This window comes from Micrasema longulum, unplaced genomic scaffold, assembly GCF_059751315.1.
Source record: "Micrasema longulum isolate JH-2025_06_02 unplaced genomic scaffold, ASM5975131v1 h1tg000635l, whole genome shotgun sequence".
Taxonomy (NCBI): domain Eukaryota; kingdom Metazoa; phylum Arthropoda; class Insecta; order Trichoptera; family Brachycentridae; genus Micrasema; species Micrasema longulum.
In genome coordinates this window covers 129,236-152,312 of record NW_028277831.1, presented here as the reverse complement: position 1 = coordinate 152,312, position 23,077 = coordinate 129,236, and the positions used below count along the sequence as shown (strand labels likewise).

Below are 23,077 nucleotides of genomic sequence, written 5' to 3'. Positions count from 1 at the left end.
GTTTATGTAATGCATTTCATAAGAACAATATGATGGAGATTAATTATTTGAAGTTGTTTCTATTGATTTTTTTTTTTAAATAATGGATGAAAAAAGTAGATAAGAAGAAAGATTCTTTGTTTTATGAATGGCATACACTCGCTTTTTTTGATAATTTTCTCATTTTTATTGACAAAAAGCTCTTTTCTAATATGAACAATTATTTTTTATTTTTTGATATCTGTCGTATTCTTCCAGTAGCCGTTACTTAAATTTAAAATAAAATGTATACCCACACATAGGCCGTGTGTCTTAAAACGCAGTTTAGGTAAATAAACCTAACATCGATTTTATTTTCTGTATTTTTCTACCGCGTATGTACTTAAATGTATTTAAATATTTTTTTGCAGAATTTTCCCAATAGTAATTGAGAATTATCGTTGCTTTTCTTCTGTAAAATCAGAAAATATTACAATAGAAAATAGCACCTACTACGAATACCGATAAAAATATATAGCATTTATTTAAAATGACTCATTGTATTTTCAAAATCAATCTAGATATTATGGATAAATGTTGTCATACATAACTTTAATAAAGAAAGTATACACAAATATGTCACTAGAAAAACGCGACATGTTTGGCATTAATAATTATTGTGATGTCAAGATCCCTGACGATGTTCACGTTTTAAAAATTTAAACGGTTCAGAACAAAATTCAATATTAACATAAATCGTGACGTTTTAGGGGCGGGTCAATGTAATGACTGTATTTGTGAGAATTAAAAATGTTATAAATATTTTTTTCACTCAACAGTATTTCATAGACCTTTATTACCTTTAAAATGTTTTTTAAAATGTTATGTTGTTCTATTCATCGCTCAACAGTTTACTCATCTTTAATACTTTGGTTAGTTAGCACGTGTGCTTCTTGCTTGTTAGTCATATATATTTTATAGACCATTAGGGTGTGTATGCAAACCTTTGCAAGTATTCCTTTATTAGTTTTTTCGCTTGGTGCTGACCAGGTACTTTTTCCCAGAGCATTTTGCTCTGCTTCCTGGCCCATGACTTAACTTCACTCCGTGGAATACATTTGGGCTACCCACACTACGACTCAGGGTCTATTGAAGCTGTTTCAGCTCCCAGCCTTGCCAATTAATCAGCTGTCCCGGTACCGTTAATGTTTGAGTGTCCAGGTTCCTGTTTAACTCTTAAAAGACTGTGAAAAATAATCCGTTTGCGCGCGGTGATGTAACATCGTGTTACCACTAGTAAAATACGGAATATTCTAAAGTTCAGACTTATGAAAAAAAAAAAAACATGAAGACACACTGCATACTTATTCCTTTTTTATAATTTATGCAAATAAACATACAATTTAGCCCTGTTATAGCAAACTAAATTTAACATCATAAATACGCCTCTCATGTTACGCGCGTGCGTTCCTCATCACTGCCATCAACCGAATGAAGACTGAATCTGTTTTAGACAGCACCGTCACAGAACAGCGTATCTGTCTTTTTTGTTATGAGTTCTATCTTCTTGCTCGCTTTTATACGTATATTTTTCTGAATTAGCGGACATTCATTATTTGCGTGGCAAGGTTATTGTTTTTGTTTTAACATCCATTATAGATTTAAAAAAAAATTCCAAGTCTGGTGTGAAAAATTCCATTTGAAGTCTTCAAAAAGTACGAGCTCATCATTTAAAAAAATTAGGGAGATATATCCAGTATTGGATCCTATGTTAACTAGTGTGACATCACAGCCACACAAAAGTTAAATAATAAAAATAATCATTTTCATTACTGTCTTATAACATATATCAATATTTGAATTTGTTAATGGAAAACAGAATTTTTTTTTTTTTCTTTTTTTAACGTGCATTTATTATGTTGATATTAACCAACTGAATTCATAAAACTCGCAAGATAACGAATATTCAATACTTTTTTTCAGTAAAACTACAAACTGAATTGATGCTCGATGCAAAAAGTTGAGTGTGTCTCTGGAAAACGTGACGTCACCAAATAGAACCAATAATTTAAAGGCCATCCACAGTTTTTCCGACAGAGGAAAGGTGCAACAAAAAACCATTATTTTTACTAGAAAAAAAACATTTTAAAGGTGTACAGTTTCTTTTTTCATGTCCAGGTGGATGAAGAATACAGTTGAATGTGTAAAATTAAACCAAAATCATGCGCAAATGTTTTCATCTCGATGGCTGATCTTAGGTAAAAATCCCGAATAAGGAAATGGTATGGAGATAAATTCACCTCGTTGTGTATCGGTTGGTGCATTTGTCTATCGTTCTGGAGGTTCCGGGTTTGATTTTTGGCAGGGTCAATGTGAAGTAAAGATTCGCTGTAATATTTCACAGTTTCTGGACAGGCACTTGAGGCATAAGATTGATTAATTTAACTCAACATAAACAAAAATAAAATACGTTCAGCTAAGTAAGTTAAGTTTCAAATATCGGCACTTATAATTTAATAAACGGTGTTAATGCATAATGCTTTTTTTCCAATACGTTTAAAGCTTTTAAAACATCTTTTATAATGTTTATCTTTTTAGACTTCTGAATTTGTAAATAACTATTTAGTGATCATTTGGTAAAAGTTCTATCTTTTATCCATAAGTTTTACTTTTACTTTTAAAGTTCTTCTGATTGTTTCTTATGGAGCACATCACTATTGCTGTAGCACAGATACCGGTATCGTGTAGATGATGATGAACTGTATAATTTAGCTGTTTGTATAACACTAAACTTCACTTTGTACGAAATATGCTGACGCAGGATATGATAAAAAATTATCAGAGAGACAACTTTTCACATGTGACTTACTCACAGGACGGTAGAAGCACAAGAGTTTTGAAATAGGAAGGATTTGGGTAGAAAAAGAATATTTACAGTTTTATATAAGTTGCCTGTATAGAAAATGTAAAATCACTACTTAACAGGCACTAATGGTCATGTTTTATTATTGAAAAACAGTGAGAAAGTACAAATAAAGAAAATTAAGTATAATTAAACTATCTTAAATTCAACAATGTTTAAGTATGTTCAAATGCTTGCAGACTGGCTGAATTTTCTCCCTAGGGAGTTGTTTATATTTGAATTTATTTCAACAGAGAGGAAAAATATTAAGCATTTGGACATACTCAAACATTGTTGAATTACTTACCTGGCAAAAGAAGAAGTATAAAAATTGGAAAATTGTTTTCAGGCGTTGCCTAGTAGGTGATTTGGTTCAGCCGGATGAATCTCACGCACGTAATAAAGGTTTCAGCTCTTTTACTTCACAAAAGTCAACATGGAAGAGTTGAGGAAATGTGGATGTTCAAACATGGGCAAAATAGTGAATGTTATACAGTGTGAAAAGTGGCCACTTAAACCAGCCAATGACAGGTCAAAAGTCCTGTAAATGCCTAGATTTCCATATTCCTTTCTCAAAAACGTTTTCCCTCTCTGTTGGAATAAATTTAAATATCTTAAATTCAATTATTAGCAAACATGTTAGACACTGTCTATCCTCACTAGTTGTAGTAAATACCTGGTCTGAGGTAGGCAGCATTTACTTATTTTTATATAATACAGCATATTTAGTCTTGGCAATGTCTAGAGATGATTCGAATTCAGAAATATTTTCAAAAATGAAATAATATTTAGAAAAATACAAAATCTTTAAAAAATGATAAAACCAAAAAAAAAACAGTTGAAATGTATTAGACTGAAGAATATTTAGAAAAAATTGACGGTTTTAATCCTCGCCAAAGAATTCAAACCTATTTAACCCAAAATGAAATCATTGTTCGTAAATTCTCTCTTTTCCTAGCACCATCATGGACATGGACACATACAGTTTGAGAATTCCTTTTCCAAAATTTAAAAAAATTAACATATAATTTATCAATTTTATAACAAAAAAAATATAATAAATTTGCCTCTCATAATTTTACGGTCAACAATTGATTGAATTTGTTTCACCCAACACCGGTCACAGAACAGCGTCTCTGTCTTCCTCGTTATGTGTTCTATCTTCGTGCTCTCTCGAACGCAGATGTATTGCTGTATTTGCGGACATCATTCATCAGGTAGCAAGGTTAAATATTTTTTGTATTAGAATTCAGAATAGTAATATATTTTTTTCTTTCCAAATCCGGTGTGAAAATGTCAAAAGAAAAGTCTTGTATGGTTTGTCGACTAGTGTGATATCACAGCCACATAAGAGGTAATAATTAACAGTTAATAATTATTTAATAATTAGCATGTAACTCTACTGATATTTAATCGTCATTTAGTAAACTTGTTAAAACCTGTAATTGCCTTATTTATAATTTATTTTGTTTTATATTTAAGATAAATATAACAGTTGGTTATCCAAATAAATAATAATAAAAAATAACATTAAAAATAATAATAAAAAATCACATTGTAGTTTTATTTTCTTCCTACATATTAATTTGTCCAAGAATTGTTCATATTGTAAAAGTTACATGAAATTTTATATTTATTATAGTTTCATATTTGAAACGACATTAAAAACTGAGTAAATACTCGCTTTATTGCGCGATTTTCGCGTTTGACTTTTGTCGTGAAAAAGGGGAAAAATCATTATTTTCTTCTCATAAAATATTAAAACTGGCTGGGACAGGAAGATACAAAATGGCTGGAAAATATGAGCCCATTCTTAAACATTCTAGAAAAATAAATTTCCCAGAAAATAAATATTAAAGACATAAATGGGCTAAATAATCTTTGCTTCTAGCAGTTATGCAATCTTTCTAGCCATCTTTTCTGTCTCCGGTGGCTGAAATAAGTTTTTCGTTTGTTAAATGTCTAGTTAATTTTAATTTTTATATATTTCCCCTTTTTTCTTAATTCTTGTGTGGCTGTGATGCCGCAGTAGTCGACAAAGGACACAAGACTTAATATATCTCTCTTTTTTTTTTAATCATTAGGTCGTTTTTTTAATCTTCAAATTGACATTTTCACACCGGATTTGGAAAGTAAAACTTTTATAACTATCCTGGATGTTAATACAAAAAATATTTATAGATAGCCACGATGATAGAACTCATAATAAGGAAAACGCAGACGCTGTTCTGTAGCGGATGTTGTAAAAATCAATCAGAAGTCTTGTTCACCAATCAGCATAGAAAACACTATTACCAAATTTTCCAATGACCCGTTAACTCAATACAAGATCTGGACTTTTTGGTTTAAGTTTACAACGATTTAAACGAGTAAAAAATAAAAAGTCCAGATCTTGTCTCGATGTTTCTTATGTTTGTCAATGCTTCTTTTCTTTTTTAAAATGATTTGAACTATTCTTTTAAACGAGCACTAAATAAATAGTCCAGATCTTGTCTCGGTGGCTCTTATGTTTGTCAATGTTTATTTTATTTTCTTAATGTTTTTAACTATTCTATGTATGAATTTTACTAATCGATAATGTCAATTAATAAATAAATAAAATAGATTTTGTCAGTTTATGGCAGTAATGTGGGACGCACGCGCGTAATATGAGCGGTGTACTTATGATTTCTAATCTATTTCGCTAGAACTTTACTGAATATGTTTATTTGCGTACATTATGAAAAAAAATTTAAACAGTACGTCTCCCTGTTTTTTTTTTTCAAGTGTCTGACCTTTACAATGTTCCGTCTTTTACTAGCGGTAACACGATGTAACATCACCGTGCAGAGGGATTATTTACCACAGTATTTTAAGAGTTAATTCGTATGTTAGTAAAGCTGATACAAACATTATCGACGAAATCAAGAAATGAGTACTGCATTGGTTTGAGCATGCAGAGCAACTGGAGAGCGAAAAAACGGGTAAAAAGATTTACAAGATGAACATTGATGGATGCAAAAGACAAAGATGACCAAAAAAAGGAGTATGACCAAGCAAATGAGTTAATTTGATTGAATATTTTGTTAAAATTTTCCATTTTGAATTATTTTTGTTTAAAACTTAATCTTCTTTATATGTATAATAACTATGTACGTGTGATGACACTGAACTTCTCCTAAACGGCTTAACCGATTTACGTGCGGTTTTTAGAGGAATATAGATCTTTGCCTTGTGCGTATTTGTAGATATTAAAATCTTCAATCTTATATGTAAAAAAATAAGTAAGAAACATACATGTTGTATTCATCGATCTACCAGTGTTCTATTCGAGGAGAATGCATTTACAAAAAAATGGAAAGATGTTGTTTTTTGTCTTTAAAAAAAGGATGTTTTTGAATGTTTGTAAACAGAATTTATTTTTTTGTGGATCTTTTTTCTGGAAATTTCTTCCCATTTATTTCTTTTTACTGGATTTTTGGTTACACTTAGATAATATAAAATGACATTAAATACATTTTGAAAAATTGCATTCAAGAATAAAGTGCTCCCTTGTTGGTAAGAAGAGCCGAGTTTGACATTTGCAAAGATAATTTTATTTTTTAAAATGAATTGTATTATGTTTTAGAATTCAACCACCAACAAGTACCTAGATACCAACTTTAATTCAATATTTTAATATTCATAATTTTTGGTTTCGAAATTCAACCATAAACAAGTACCTAGGTACCTACTTTTCAATGAAAACTCTTATTGCTAGCCAATAGCAGGGAAGTCCACGTTCAAGCAGGACAACGTCTGTCGGGTGCTCTACTATTATATATATACATTTATTTATTTCCTTTTATAAAATATTTAGCAGGATATTTAACTTGATTTTTAATCTTGTTTTAAGTGTGCAAAACACTTTTTTTATATTCCGGGTTAACAGAATGATCTGTAATCAATTGAAAGTAGTTATGCAGAAAGCAGCCTGTCACAATTTTGAAAAAATCTATATATTGGTGTTATCGGGTGCAGTAAGGTCAATTCTATGTTCTGCTAAAAACAGCCAGGCCGTTATCATACAAAAAACCGTAATAATCACCTTCTGAAAATATTATCGATCACAAAAGTGGCATTTTCCAATTAGCAGAAAACACTCAAAGTACTAAAAAAATCTTACGGTACTTTAAAAATCATTAAAACTGGTCAATAGATAATAAGATTCTTATTTGTCATATGAAAGAATTGAAAGGCTTAAGAATGGTAGTCAAAATGGGTGATATAAATGTCAATTGTCTTTTGTATGCTGACGATACCGTATTTCTTGCTAACATCAAAGAAGAACTGCAATTCTTGGTAACAAAGGTCTACAATATATGCAAGGGAAGCAATTTGATGATGAATGTCGTTTTATCGAATGTGATGATTTTTGAAAAAAATGAAAGTATGACTAAATGTAAAATCACTGTGAATGGAGTAAAACTTAAACAAGTAGAGGAATTTGTGTATTTGGGAAGTATGTTTACAAGGGATGGAATGGCTTAGAAAGATATTGAAAGGAGGGTGAGTGCCGGGAACAGAGTAAATGGCGCATCGACCTTGGGAAATAAATGTTCGTCACAAGAGGCAAAATTGTTAGTTCACAGTGGAGTCCTGGTCCCGACCCTGATGTATGGGAGCGAAGTATGGACGTGGAAAAACACGGATGAAAGTAGGCTGAATGCTGTCGAAATGCGATTTCTCAGGCCAATGTGTAGTAAAACTATGGAAGATAGATGCACACATGTTGAGATCCGTACATTATGTAAGGCTGAGACAAGCATTATCGACAAAATCAAGAAAGGAGCTCTGCGCTGGTTTGGACATGTAGAACGAATGGACAGCGAAAGAACGGCTAAAAATATTTACAATGCGAATGTTGATGGATGCAGAAATAGAGAAAGACCGAAAAAGACATGGCATGACCAAATCCAACAAATACTTGAAGTTGGACATGTCAAAAGTCGGAACAATCGGCGCTCGTGCATGAGAAGATGTATGAATGTTTAGAAAGCGAGATCTGTATGCAATAATATATTGTTGTGGCGTTATATCCTCTCTGCCTACCCTTACGGGGAAACAGCGTGATGGTTTGTAGTTGTTGTTTGTCAAAAACATTCCAACTGTTTTTTTAATTCGATTATTCACTCTTTTCACAAAGGTGCAACTATCTCAGTTTGACATTTTTATGGCTGGCTGTTTTCTGCATAACTACGTTTAATTCGTAGTCACAAAGTTGTTTAAAAGTCAGGACATCACAGAATTGAAAATGTTCACTTTCGTCCATATGTTTCGCCTTCCGGATCATACCATTCGGTACAATCCCTCTTAATTTATGTTAACTTTATTTTTTGTTAAGCAAGTAAATTATATGTACCATTTTTTGCCAATAAACGCCACATTTCAAGGACTGAAATTGATTTGCACTGCAATATCACCTTCATTTATGATTTATTTATTTGTGACAAAATACAAGGTTTATAAACTTTACGTATTACATTACATTACATAACATATTTTATTTGTACGAAATATTCCCATTCAGCAAAAGTGCTGGTATGAGGGGATATAATATATGTAATAACACAATTGTTTAAATAAAAAGTCGATGAAATAACATCACATATCACTCGTCACACGGGCTGTAAGAGCTGTTTTCTTTAGGTGTATTTTAAGTACTTATATGTTTTGTATATTTTTTAGGTTATTAGAAAGTGAATTGTAAAAATTTATTGCTGTATACAAAAAACTGTTTTTTTTTCTGTTGGTCCTAGGTTGTTCGCAAGTTAAATTATTTGATGCTCTTGTATTTCTTTTATATATGTAGGAGTTAAAATTTAATTAAATATTTGTCTTTATTTTATTATTTTTTATCTTAAATATAATTTTTTTTTTTCTGTACAGATTACTTCCTCTAGATTGAGCATTTTTGTTATTCTATATAAATCTCCGGTTCTAGTATATTTATAAAATTAAATGTTACCTAATTTGTATTGAGTCTAGTATTTGTTTTCTACATTGCGACCATACTATTAATCCATTTACAAAGTGTGAAAGTATAAAAGCATTGTACATCATTAATTTTGTACTTTTATCAAAGACTTCTGTTCTTCCCATTATTCCAATAATAAACCCTACCTTCAGTAACAGATAATCGAAATACTCTACATTTGCTGTTTGAATGTAAAACTGGGTGCGGATACGAATATTTTTATCAACGTTTATCCTTAATAATTAAAAACATTTTATTTTATTAAACCAAATACATTATTTAATGAAATTTTCAAAGCCCCATATTTCAAACCAATTTCTTAATCTCCTCGAAACTTGTATTAAATCTTTGATGTGTACATATTTTATTACGTCGCGTAAGAAGATCGATATCACGGTCTCTCGTACAACTTGTTTCATTAAATTCAAATTCTTGCTATACTTATTAATTCAGTTCCCCCCCTCAAGAGATTCAGCCCCTACTTCCTTCCCTCGCTTCCGGTCGAGAAAGGAAATAGGATGAGGGAAATTTTTATTTTGGATTATTTTATTCCCGAACCCAGGTTTTCACGATGGAAAATCTATTGGAGATATAAAATTTAATATTCTATTCAATCAACCAGGAAAATGGATATAAAAATATTCGCACGTGTATCTTTAAATATAGATTTTTTCGAGGATTTTAAACAATCAACACAGATGGAAGTAATAGTTAGATTTTCGATAAGGGAAAATGAAAATCCTGTTATTCTACACAAATCGTAAGCCGTCATTGGTTTGTGGCTATTTTGATTGATCACATTACGCATTGTATAACTTTTACTTGTTATCGTTGTTTTTGATTTGTTATTATCTATTGATGTTAACATAAGTTGGGTTCCTTCGCTTTTAAAATTTAAAAATGAGCACCAATTTTTTTTTTAAATAGTTAAAATTGTTCGAACAAACAAAAGAAACATCTCGCTGTTTCCCCGTATTTTTTTTTTTTTGAAAATTGGTTGTTTAAATTTTTGTACAGAATTTAAATTATACATTAGCGGCTAATTGCCAAATGGCAATTTCTCCCAACCAATCAACAAAGTACAAGTGTGACTAATATCTAAATTTGTTTCAACAGAGAGAAAAAACATTTTATGAAGTGAATATGAAAATCTAGGCATTTACAGAGCTTATGATCTGTCATTGGATGGTCGGGTTGTGGTCCCGTGGCTAGTGTTGCGGACTCACGGGCCGGAGGTCCGAGGTTCAAACCCCACACTACCCCAACTTGATTTGCATTTTCTAATAATAGTGAGTTATTTACAACTCGTGGAAAATGGCCACCAAAATTGAAGTTTTAGGGTAAATTATAAGAACGCTAATATTTATTTTTCTTTTTTTTTTAAATTTAAAAAAGTGGACAGTTAACACACTTTGTTTGGAGAATGTTAAAAAATAGGCAGTATTGTGAGTTACACAGTGTGTAAAGTTGGCACTTTAAAATGCCAATGACACGTCAAAGGCTCTGTAATTTTTGTATTTATTGTACGGCACAAGTGTTTTTTACAAAATAATAAATAATAACAATATAATGCATATTAAGAAAAAATAAAATTCAAAAACAATATTAAAACATGAGTATAAAAAGAAAAAGAAAAATAACAAAACAATATCTATTTACGAATATGTATGTTAGCATACAAAAGATATAATAAAGTTGGTAAATATGAATATAAAATGATTTAACAGCAGATCGTTAGCATAAGTAGCTTTTGCAAATAGTTCCTTAATCATTACTATAGAACATCATAAAATATTTAAAAATATATGTTTTGAATTCACAGAGACTCGAGTTAAAAATGTCGATATGAGAGGTACATTTATTTCCTCGTCTGTGTACACACGGTGTAGGTGAGTGACAAAGATTGTTGGTTTGAGAAGGGTGACAATTATAAATTGTATTTTGTCTAGTTCAACGTGTCGGTATATTAATATTTATTAAATTGCAGGTAGGCAGAGAGAATAGAACACCATATAACTCTATCTTTGAATACATATTTTATGGAAGATAATTAGAAAAAAAACGTTTTTTGAAGCGTCACCTTTATTTTATTATACCTGTTACCAAAATGTAAACGAAAAATATGTAAATAAAAATACTAACTTTTCTTACCTGTTGATTTTTGTTCAGTTGAAAAAGTGAAACCTTTATTGGTGTGTATCGACCGACTGAATTATTTTATCTGCGTACCAGGCAACGTACCCTTTCACAATCAATTTCTTACACATTTGTCACATCATAACTGTTTTTTTTTGCATATTCCTTTGGATATCTGTGATTAGTTTTGATGTACGTATTTTTTGTTAATTATGTGTTTAGTAATTCTTACAATTGATATTTGTAATATTTTTAGTTTTTTTTTTTTTTTTTAATTGGGTAACGACTGCGACATGGTAGAAATCAGTAATTCATAACGTTACACGTCTAATGTTCACACATAATACCAACCCTGATAATGTACGCTGTATTGCGATACGAAACTTTAATTAAGAGTGCGAGTGACACACATCATAATTACACAGAAAAACTCATTGTGCATCCATATTTATATACCGAAAATGTCTTCATCTCTCTTGCAATATATTTAAGGTGTTTAATGTTTATTTCTCAACAACGATACAGTTTTGATGACCTTAATTCAAATGCAAATAATCTGGGATCAAGTTCGGGTCCCTCTCGAGTAACCCACCTATGCACAAGGTCGGCCAAGCGGACCATGGGACTCTGAATAATATTTCACTTTGTCAACGTACGTCCGGCCTTGCCCAAAGCACTATAGGGTGAATACTGCCTTGACCGTCTACCGCATGCATCCCCTATCTCATATATTCATACCTTCCAAATAATCCAACTAACTTTGAAAGCACCAACAGTTCTTTGTATTAATTCAAAACATTCATTTGATCAAGATATATCTTTGAGAGATGAAAATTTTCAATAAATATAAACATTGAATAACTAATACTCATACACATTTTTTTTCTGATTGGCTAGATAATTTTGTGTTAACTCTGAAGAGGCTGTACTGAAAATATATGTACACCTCAAGCAAAAGACGAAATATTAAAAAATTCATACATTAAAAAAAAACAAAGGGGAAACGTGTGTAAAATGATCCCTTCAAGAGAAAATAGATAATTAATGATAAAAATGTCATTTTTTTGATACTTCGACTAATTTTGAAAAAAGTGTAATTATTTTTCTATCTACCACAATTTATTAAATGATGTTATTACTCAACATGTTATTTCTATATCGATTTTAGCAAAACCCTACCACATGATCATTTTGCTCTACCTTGAGGATCATTTCACATGATCATTCAGGAGTTATTGTTACAAATAAAACAATTAAATAATTAATACACTGACATATGAATAATGAAAGGGATAGTTATTTTTAAATAATTTTGTTTCTGCAGAATAACGAATGTGCTATATCACAACTTTAAATAATGTTTAAAAATGACTTCCTTTCGATCAGACAGGTGAAAATTATATTTTTTTCCGCACACTGGTTCTTATAGCACGCGTCTCTATACCTTTATTGTCAAATGTTAAAAACGTTGCTATGTAAATGTTTAAAAAAATAAACAAAAGATGGCACGAGTAGTTTCGCAAAAATCTCTAGGGATTGTTTTACCTCGAGGAATCATTTTAAACACGTTTCCCTTACACTTAAATAATTCGTTTTCCACAATAAATAAAAAATGTAATAAAATATGTCATAGCAAAATACATTTAAAAAATAAAAAAATATATAGTCATATAACTAACGTACACTCTTACTGCGAATAACAGACTGATTGAATGTTTCAAAGCCAGGCACAAATTAGCGTCTCTATGTTTCTAGTTAAGGGTTTCTTTCTTATCCAGAAAAACATATTTTTGTTGGTTTTGACATCACTTTCATTTGCATAGTAAATGTAAACATTTTTTGTTTAAAAACTTGTCATCTTTACACAAATTTTACTTTTCAAATTCGATTAGATTATGTCCATTTGAAGAACACAAAAAATACGACTTTCTTCATTTATATAACTAAATCAAGTCTTGTCTCCTAGGTAGACTCGTTTTACACCACAGCCACATTAGAGGTAAATCGGGACTCTTGTATACTTAAATCAATACAAATATTGATTCTTAAATTTATAATGACACATTTATGTATAAAATACATAAAAAAATAATAGAAATCAAAAAATTTAATACAGCAACGCAGTAATGATATTCGGTTAGTGTAAAATCACTTCAATAATTTTAACTTAATGACCGGTTTCAGAATATTTTTTTTGTTATTTTTTTTATTTGTTCTGTATCTTTTTTTATTTGTTCATTGCTCAAAAATAAACTTACAATAAAAAATATCATAATACATTAGCTAACTTGTGTTCAATTATTTTATTTAGCATGAAAAATCACAATAAAGGTGTTTCAAATAATATTTTTCTCTGAATGTTTTATTTTTTCATTCATTTTTCCCTTTCTACTCATAATGATGCATAGGGCACTGCATTAGTAGGCGTCCTTGAGAAAATTTTAACAAAAATGGCGCATTATAAATTATTATACTATATTTACGAGTATAAACACGATATGATTTCATTGTAGGTAGATTTTTTTTATACGAAAACTAAAGTGATGAGTTTAAAACTTCCAGTAACATTCTAGGCACAATGAAATACCGAAATGAAAAACCACATTTAAAAACAATATTTCACGTCCACTCTACCAAAAATCGATCCTGATACATAAAGCTAATGAAAAGCTAACATGCTTACCACTTCGCCATAAAGCAGACTTATCCCCGCTCAATTTTTATTTTAGGCTTTTTGCCTGAAAGTAGCTATCAAATAGAAAACGCGTGTCCGCCGAATAAAGCCGAAATACCGTTATCGACGGCCTTCCAGAACGGCGTGGCGGGAGCTCGCAGATGTAAAAAAGAGACAAATCGGGTTTAAGTTCTCCTGACGCCGTCAAATCTCGGTCCACTGCTGCATCCTTAAGACGCTTGTTGAGGTTATTGCTTCCTTTTTTGGACTTCAATATTAGTTTTGAAATCGAACCACCTTGTGCCTTATATTTTCCTCAGGCACTTTCTCTCAAAACTAAGAAGTCTCGTGTTTTAAGCATTAGTAATGTGTCAAAATTTACATCCATATACAAGTACTGGCATTATGCAATAGTTAAATAATCGGCACTTTGTTTTGACCGAGTATAGACTAGAGTTTCAGGCAACACGCATCATCTTTAAAGCTGCTCCAGCAATTCCTAGGCGGGTTGCGAGCTCTTTGTGCATGCTTCCATTCTTAGTTATGTGAACTCCCAAGTGTTTTGAGTTGTCAACTTTCTCGATTATCTTCTCATTATATGGGATGTCTCAAAACCTCCCTCATATTTTTATTTTTTACTAAAACACATACTACGGTTTAATTTTAAGGGTGTTTTACTTTCAAAGTAAAAAATAGACACGTTGGTTACGTGTGGAAAACAACATCCGACAAACGCCCACTTTGGCTTTGTTGGTAAACGTTCACCGTTTTTACGAAATTTCCTATCACATTTCGTCATAATTGTGGGTGAATTTCGTCAATTACTCGTTGGATTTCTATTTGAAGCCCCGGAGTTGTCTGTAAATTATTTGCATATACTTATTCTTTTATATACTCTAAAAGAAAAAAGTTTTGAGGTGTCAGATCACACGACTTTCCTGATCTAACTTAGTTTACTAACTTTTCTTTGGTCCTGGAAATTTCATCTGTAATAACTGCGTTGATTATAACACAGTGTTGCATACTGCGCGTGGTCTTTATTAATTTAAGAATTTACCTACTAAACCTCTATTTTAAAGCTTGTCAGCAGGTGGACTAAAGTAGATATGAAGGGAGGCAATGAAAAATACACCACAACAACCAGACCACTTGAGAAAAAAATCTTTCTTGGATTTTTTTATTGCAACTGACGGGAATCAAACCCGCGACGCCAGTTCCACAGTTGGCCATCTAACCAACTGCGCCATAGCGCCATGAGTAGATCTTAATCAAAATTCGTTGCAAGAAGCTTTTGGAGACGTTTTATTGTTTATAACGATGAAGAATGAAGGTTAATGTGTCTAAATGTCGCAATGTTTTCAAGTGATTGACTCGTACCCAAGAGTTTAAATTTTTCTAATTAAGTTCTCTGCAGTGGCTTGAGATGATGCATACTGATGACTAAAAAATGTGCGACTTTTTTGAACAGTCTCTGGTAAGTTCTCAACCATTTCGGTAGTAAATTTTCACGATTTCTATGCGTTGCCTGATAAAAAAATGCTACACGACTAAACCTCAAATTTTGCTGATGACAACTACAAAATATCCGCGTTTGATTTTTGATACAACAATTTTTTTTTAATACTCAAAATTCAAGATGGTTTTGAGCCACCCAATATAATGATCAGGATCATAGCAGAATTTGTTGCATCTAATCTGAATGATTTAAAAAAAATTAAATAATATAATTATTTAAAAAATTCAAATGTTATATTTTTACTAATACTAAAATCCCACCAAGCGACTTTCTGTAGCTTGTTGGTGGAGATTATATTTCTACTAACTTATATAATATTATTAACATTTATAAAATCAATGAATAACAGATATAAATTAACAGGCGGAAATATCAGAATATACATGTATAAACAAGTAATAATATATGCATTTATTTTTTATATACAAGAAAATATATGAAAAATTTAAATATTTACACATCAGCTTCTATTCAAATATAAACTTTTTATTGATTAGCCACGCTCTTATTTTGCTCTTGTTACAATGTGAGTTAAATTTAAGTTCTTTCGGAAATAAATTAAAAATCGTTTTGGTATTAATATTAAGATACAGGCGAACATAGTTTTTCTGCAGTTTGTCAACAATTTCCAAGATCACCAACAGATTTTTCAAGAAGAACCACGGGGGTTAGATTGTAGGTAATATTTCATTATATGCATGCAAAAATAGTTCGCAGAGACGAGTTTTATGTACTCATATATTTTACATTTCTGTACTGGCATCAACGTGTGCGGTTAGATTTAAAAATGTTTTAGTAAAGGTACAATATAACACACGTAACATTCGTGTTGCAAACCTTTTCCATTCACCATCTTAAAACATGGTGGTTGTTCTTATTTTGAATTATAATAGGCAAAGGCGGGAAGAAATGAGTTATTGCCTTTTGAATAATGCATTGTTTTCGGTATGGCAATTTAGCGGTGGGGGAATAAGAAGTGGGGGGTCTGTCTTATGGAAACGATTTAGAATGATAATGAACGCAATTATTATCAATGCGAAAACAAAGAATAAAAATAAGAGAACATTTTCTCATTATTAATTATTCCATTTCATAGGACACTGCAATGTGTTAAGTGAACGCTTCTAACCAGCTTATGAGCAATTATAAATCATGCTCATGCTCGAACTTTTAAATTAAGTTCTCTTAAATACTTTTTGAGTCTGTTGTAAGATTTATAAAATTTTTACTACGCAATGATCAAATCAATGACATTGGTATTATTTTTTGTTTAAATTTCCCGTTTAATTTCTTATTACAAGTGTTAGATAAATTCTAAAACCCTGCAATACGTACATTGTGTGATCTATTGGACATAGTTTACCATATTTATGAAGAATGCACTGCTGAATGCCCTTCAAACAAATCACCCATAGTGGGCAGCTGTTTTGGTTCCATGACCACATCTTAATAGCTTTTCGCATTGATACTACCCTTAATGAGTGTCCAACATCTAACGCTGTGTCTTTTACTACCAAATATGCAGATTCTAGTATCTTCAAATTTCCAAAGCTTTTTAAAAAAAATATTATCTAAAAATGATAAATATCAAGTAGAAACATACTAGACAAAAATAATAATATAAATCTACTTAGAATTTTAAGTGTCTTTGTCATAGTGAACGACGTAGAGCTACGCATAACAAAGCCAAGCGCACGCGATGACTTGTTTATGATGCTGTCAACATTGGCGTCAAAAAGTAATTTACTATCATGGAAGACACCTAGATCCTTTACACATAATAAGCGTTGGAGGTTTTGACCCTTAAGCACAAGGATAGTACGTAAAAAATTTACTTTGCGACTAAATGTAATAACTGAACACTTAGAAGGATTAAGGTCCAAGCAGTTGGAGTTGCAGTAATCCTTCAGACGGTCGAGATCTGACTGCAGATCAAAGACGTCAGCTGGGTTCTTGATTGTTGCAAAAATTTTTATATCGTCAGCAAAACAAAGCAAACGCGAAGAGGTAAAGCATTTATCAATATCATTAACAAAAATTATGAAGAGCAAAGGTCCCAGAAAAGACCCTTGAGGCACCCCGCTGGGGACCCGTACCCAACTAGAAATAAAATTATTAACCACTACCGCTTGCGACCTGTTGTCTATATAAGATGAAAACCATCTGAAGAGGTCACCTCTAATACCAATTTTAGTTAATTTAGATATTGTTTTTCCTACTGACTTATTATGTTGTTCTTGATATAATTTTTGATTAGTTGAAGCTGGTGTAATATCGAAAATTTATCACTGAATTATAAAATGTATTGTCATTTAGTTAAAACCGCACTAATGGAGAAAACTGGCCATAGATTGTTTAAAAATATTTTGTGAGGAAAGCACATCTAAATCTGGTGGTCTTAAATGTGGTTTACTAAAGAACAATGGAAAATTCTTCTCTCCCTCTTATTTTTCACTTTTGCTCCTAAAAGATAAAACATTTATTTTTATTAACTTCGGTGATTAAAGTTGGTGTAAGCTTTTTATGACATGGGTCCTACCTGAACGTTGGTTTTAAACTATATTTCAAGTGAGATTTTCATTTAAGTGTAATTAGTGTTTTGACGATGAGATGGGTACGTTTTTAAATTGGTAGATATCGAAAATAAAATGTTTGGTGACTAATTCATTTCTTTGGGTATCAAAGAAAAAAGTTCATGCGATCCAGACTATCAACAAAAAAATAATGAAGTTAAATCAGTCAAATATTTTTAGACGTGAAGATAAAATATGTAGATAAAAATGTTAGAAATACCAACTCATATATTTTAACTACCGATCAACACGCGGGCTCCGTAATATAATACGAGTACAACAATTTTATTCTAACATAATAAAATTATATCGCGCAGTAAAAGTTATTTCTATGCTTCCTTAAAGGCGGAAATTGTAAATAAGTAAAGATGGCGAACTTGAAATAAATAAATAGGTGCCTCGTTTAAATGATTCACCTTAATTTTTGTTTCCCCTTTTTGCCAAGCGTAATTATTTTTTTTTTTCAAATTTACATTTTGATATTTTTTTTGCTTTTACGACATAATATATTGTTGTTTTTTAATGAAAAGAAATATTAACGTTCTTATGATTAACCCAATTTTTTTATTTTGAGAGCCACTTTCAACGAGTTGTAAATAACTCACTGTAAGAAAAATGGAAATCAAGTTGGGGTAGAGTGGGGTTTGAACTACGGACCTTTGATCCGTGAGTCCGAGACACTAGCTACAGGACCACATCCCGATGTATGATTTTTTATGAATTCTTGTTCTCTATGTTTTTTACTGTAAATAAGGTGTTTACGTAGGTTTTGTCAATTTTTTTTTAAATTTGAAAATGAGCACCAAAAGTGGAACAAAACGGTGAAAATTGTACTTTATTTGAAAGATAATTTTCTGCTCTAAAACATTTTTTTTTTTACATTTATTTTTTTAAATTTTTTTTTTTTATATTTCTTAAACAAGTTTGTTCATTCAACATAATTTTGATTTTGTACTAGTTTTCTTTAATTAGAAGCTTCCCTTGGTCATCACTTTTTTAAAGTTTTTTTTTTTTTTTGTTTTTTTACAATAAACATAACTATAAAACATAGTTTAAAAAAAAAAGCACAGTAACATATAAATAAAGCACAGTAAGCTATAAAATACATATTAATAGAAAACTAAATTTGGACAAACCCAAAATAGCGTGGTATTTTTATTTAAGTGCAACATGTGATAAAAAATGAAGTAAAACGAAAACAAACAATGCATTCAATTCAAATTGCTAAAATACAAATAACTTTATATATATTGATTTTTAAAATTCTTTTTGTAAAAACAGAATATTAAAAGCCCGTCAACTGATTTTCGTCCATTAAATTTTCCTTTATGCTGTTCTGGGTGTTGGGTGATGGTTCAATGGGTTTAGTTTATTTTACGCCAAAAAGCGTGTAAGGATGCATTTAGAGCTTTACTCTGGTAGAGCTTAATTTTGGTTTAATTTTATTTTTAACAACATAACATCTGTGAAAGATTTATGGAATATTTAAATTATACATTTTTATATATCGCGTTTTCGTCGCAATGATTTTTTTCAAGTTTCTCAATTATGAAAATACTATGCCCGTGACGTCACGAGTTGCTGTCGGTGAGTTGTGCTGCCATTGAAAAATAGAATCGGTAGCTATCAATATACACTAGACGTAATAAAAATGACTACGCGGAAATCGGAAATCTATCACAACATAGCAACGTTTTAATAAATTGGTTATTGTTCACATTAACATGTAACGTTTCGAACTAGTTACTTTTTATTTTTACCATTTTTATTTAATTTTCATTTACGTTTTAGAAAAACTTTGCCCCAAAACTAAATGCTTTCATTTTTACCGCGTGAAAGAAAACATTTTCTATATACATTTTCCCTTAACACTGATTTTTTTTATATAAATAAATAATTTTAAATGCAGGTAAAATTACAAATCAATAAAATTTATTCAAAGTTTGCCATAACTAAAATATGAAAGTATAAAAAGGTGAAAATAAAATTTTAACTTGTTGCAACAGAGAGGGAAAATATTTCTGAGACGGGAATATGGAAGTTTAGGCAGTTACAGGGCTTACGACCTGTAATTGGCTGGTTTAAGTGGTCACTTCACACACTGTGTAGAAATCAAACATAGGCAGAATGGTGAATATTACACAGCGTGTGAAGTGGTCACTTTAACCAGCTAGTGACAGGTCACAAGCCCCGTAAATGCCTAAAATTTCCATATTCCCTCCTCAAAAATCTGTATCCTCTCTGTTGCAACTAATTCAAATATAAATAACTCCATAGGGACGAAATCCAGCCAGTCTGCAAGTATTTGGACATACTCAAAACATTATTAAAAATTAAATTATCTGTAATTGAAATACATGCGTTGTTTGAAATACATGTGAAATCATCGATAATTTCTGTACACGAGAAATTGGTCATAGTTAAAATTCATGTGGAATTGGCTAAAATTGAAATACATGCAGAAATGCTCATAAATAAAATACTTGCAAAAGTATCACATTGTTTATTACATGCGTAATTGGCCATAATTACAATACATTATATGTACAATAAAATCAACAAAAAAAATATCTGAGAAATAATGCGTTGAAAAAATAAAAAAGCTTTCAATGCGATTATTCCGCAATTTGTTTTAATGACTTAATGCATTATGTCAGTAAACTCTCGATTTGAAATGCATCTAAAATTAACGTGAAAAAATTTTCAATTGATGTATGGTAAAATTAGTTGAAATTTATTGGTGACGTAATTTGAAATTAAACTTAGATTGACCGTAATGGAAATATTAGTCTTATTTTGAAATAAACTTAAATTAAAATCAACAATGTTTTGAGTATGTCCAAATGCTTGCAGACTGGCTGGAAAAGTCAACAAATTAAAGGGTTGAGGAAATGTGGATGTTCAAACATAGGCAGAATGGTGAATGTTACACAGTGTGTAAAATGGCCACTTTAACCAGCCAATGACAGATCATAAGCCCTGTAAATGCCTAGACTCCCGTATTCTCTTCTTAAAAATGTTTTCTCTCTCTGTTGCAACAAATTTGAATAAATGATTAAAATCATTGGTTTGTCATTGTTTGTAAATATTTTTCAGCATTGTTTTTATAAAAATGTATATTTTTTTCAGTTCCTCCACACCAACTTCTCGTGTACGACAACTCTGGGCGGGACGTGGCTGGGATAATTGGCCCACTTGAAGAAGGGGCGAGTCTTGTGCTGGTGTGTGAAGTTCGAGGAGGTAAGTAAACGTCGACATTTTATTGGACCATTGATAAAATTGAATTAAATTGAATCTTATTTGTTGAGTCGGGACATAATAAAAAGAAAAATTGCTTCAAAACAACATTTTGAGTACCTGTCTACGAACATTATTTTTTTCGCAAATATACGTAATTTTCTACAAATTTGTGCTACCTCACTACAACAAAAAAAGCAAAGTGTTGAATTTTAAGAAAAGGTGTATAAGGAAAAAATAGGTATGTGGTTGTTTGATATTTTAAGAAACGAAATAATAATGGAATGGACGTGGGGTTGACGCAAAATTATCTGACGACAAGTGAAAAAACTGTCATACTGTGAAGGCGATTCAATTCACTCTGTCACATTTACGTTTTTTAAATATCTCTTTACAAGGCATCAGGTTCTCAATTTATAAACATCTTCTGTAAACAGTTTGTCAGCAGTTCATGTCGGGAGTACAGGACGCCGATCTGATTTACAAAGACGCACAAAAAATAACAACTGCGAATGGGCTGTTTGAATACGCTTTATGCTCCAACTAGGGACATATTACTTAAAAACTTTTGTTTATTATTTCATTTTTTCTACGCTTTTTAATATATTTTTAGTACTGAAGTTACTTTTTTTACTCTGACTACTTATATAAGACTAAATATCCCGTTCCTACCTAAATTCTTTTTTTTTTTAATTTTTGCATCCAAGTAATCCAAAAGGTAACTTTTTAGACCTTTTATTTCAAAATTCAGAAGATCAAAATGTATCGGCCCACCCTAGTGTACAATGCCTGAAAGGTATTGAGCGGACCATACAATATACATACATGTTTGTTTTTATTTTTAAATCAATTATGCATTTTATTATTATATTGTATGTAACACATTGCTTAATGTGAACGTGGAGATGGGTTTAAAAAAAAATATTATTTTTGTTTTTTTTTATTACAACAGGCCAGTAGACCCAATTGCAGTAATGAATCTGTTGATTCCAGCACAGAATACCCAGGCTTGAGAAAAATAAAATGACATTTTTGTGTTTTCACAATCAAACCCGAAATCTGCCGTGCGTGAATCAAGTTTCTAGCCATTACACCACGGAGGCCACCGTATTATTTACATTTAAGTCGAGATTGAAATGTCACTATCTAAATATTTGAATTGTTCCTTTATCCTTCTTCTTTCCTTCCCATCCCCTCTCCTCTCTTCATAGTAAAGTGTTATTTTTTTTTTTTATTCATATATTTATTTTTGTTAATCTTTGCTTTTAATTTTTGTATAAAATTGTAAGATTCAATATGTCCATGTATTTATAATTTTCTCAAACTGAACGGTTTGGGTAGGTAGGAAGAAATTGCCTTAAGGCAATATGCCCGCCCTTATATGTATATTTATTGTATATGTATATAAAGTGTCAATAAATAAAAAAATAAATAAATATTATATTTTATCTATGTTTTTAATACTTAAAAAGTCCAAATATCTGTTATCGTTTGTAAACATTTATTTTTCTGGTTAGGTTAAAGTGTAGTGCCAAATTATAAAAGGATTAGTTACTTAGCTGCAAAAAATAAAAAAAACATTTTAACAAAACTAATATTTTTTACTAAGTAAAATACAATTTTATGCATTTGTTTATTTATCAAGACTATAATATTGCAGTGCTTATATCGAGTAACTATTTTTGCTCTGCCACAAGTTAGGTCCAGATGGCCAGCTCTGAATAAATAACAAACTATTTTTCCCCCGGGATAAACGTTAAGCTAAAGCATTTACGGTAATCTTCTGTTGACATACTTGGGAATGGTTAAAGGTCCTTTCCCACGAGCCCTCCCTTCACTCTCTCTTCAACAATCATTCCTCATTCCTCATTAAACCCCTTCGACTACTTCCCACTTCTTTTTCCCTAACATCTGGCTAATCGGGAGCCCGTTGAAGATTATACTCGGAGTTATTTTCTCTCAATCAAACAGAGCTCTTAAGATAAGCTTACTGGTTGATTGATAATAACTTATGTATTAGACATGGCTTTATCTCATTATTAACTCTAATTAAATGTAACAGTGCTTTATGAACTTTTTGTTTTAT

The 23,077-nt window shown here is 31.0% G+C and overlaps 1 protein-coding gene across 1 annotated transcript in view; it reads left to right on the top strand.

Moving 5' to 3' along the window:
- Window positions 1-21,085, top strand: part of LOC148279977 (Ig kappa chain V region 3368-like) — a 138,494-nt gene extending 117,409 nt beyond the window's left edge. Inside the window, exon 4 of the mRNA XM_088229117.1 lies at window positions 20,884-21,085. Within this exon, the coding sequence (XP_088085243.1) occupies window positions 20,884-21,002 (119 nt within the window). The 3' untranslated portion in view covers window positions 21,003-21,085. The remainder of the gene's footprint in view (window positions 1-20,883) is intronic.
- Window positions 21,086-23,077: the final 1,992 nt, after the last annotated feature.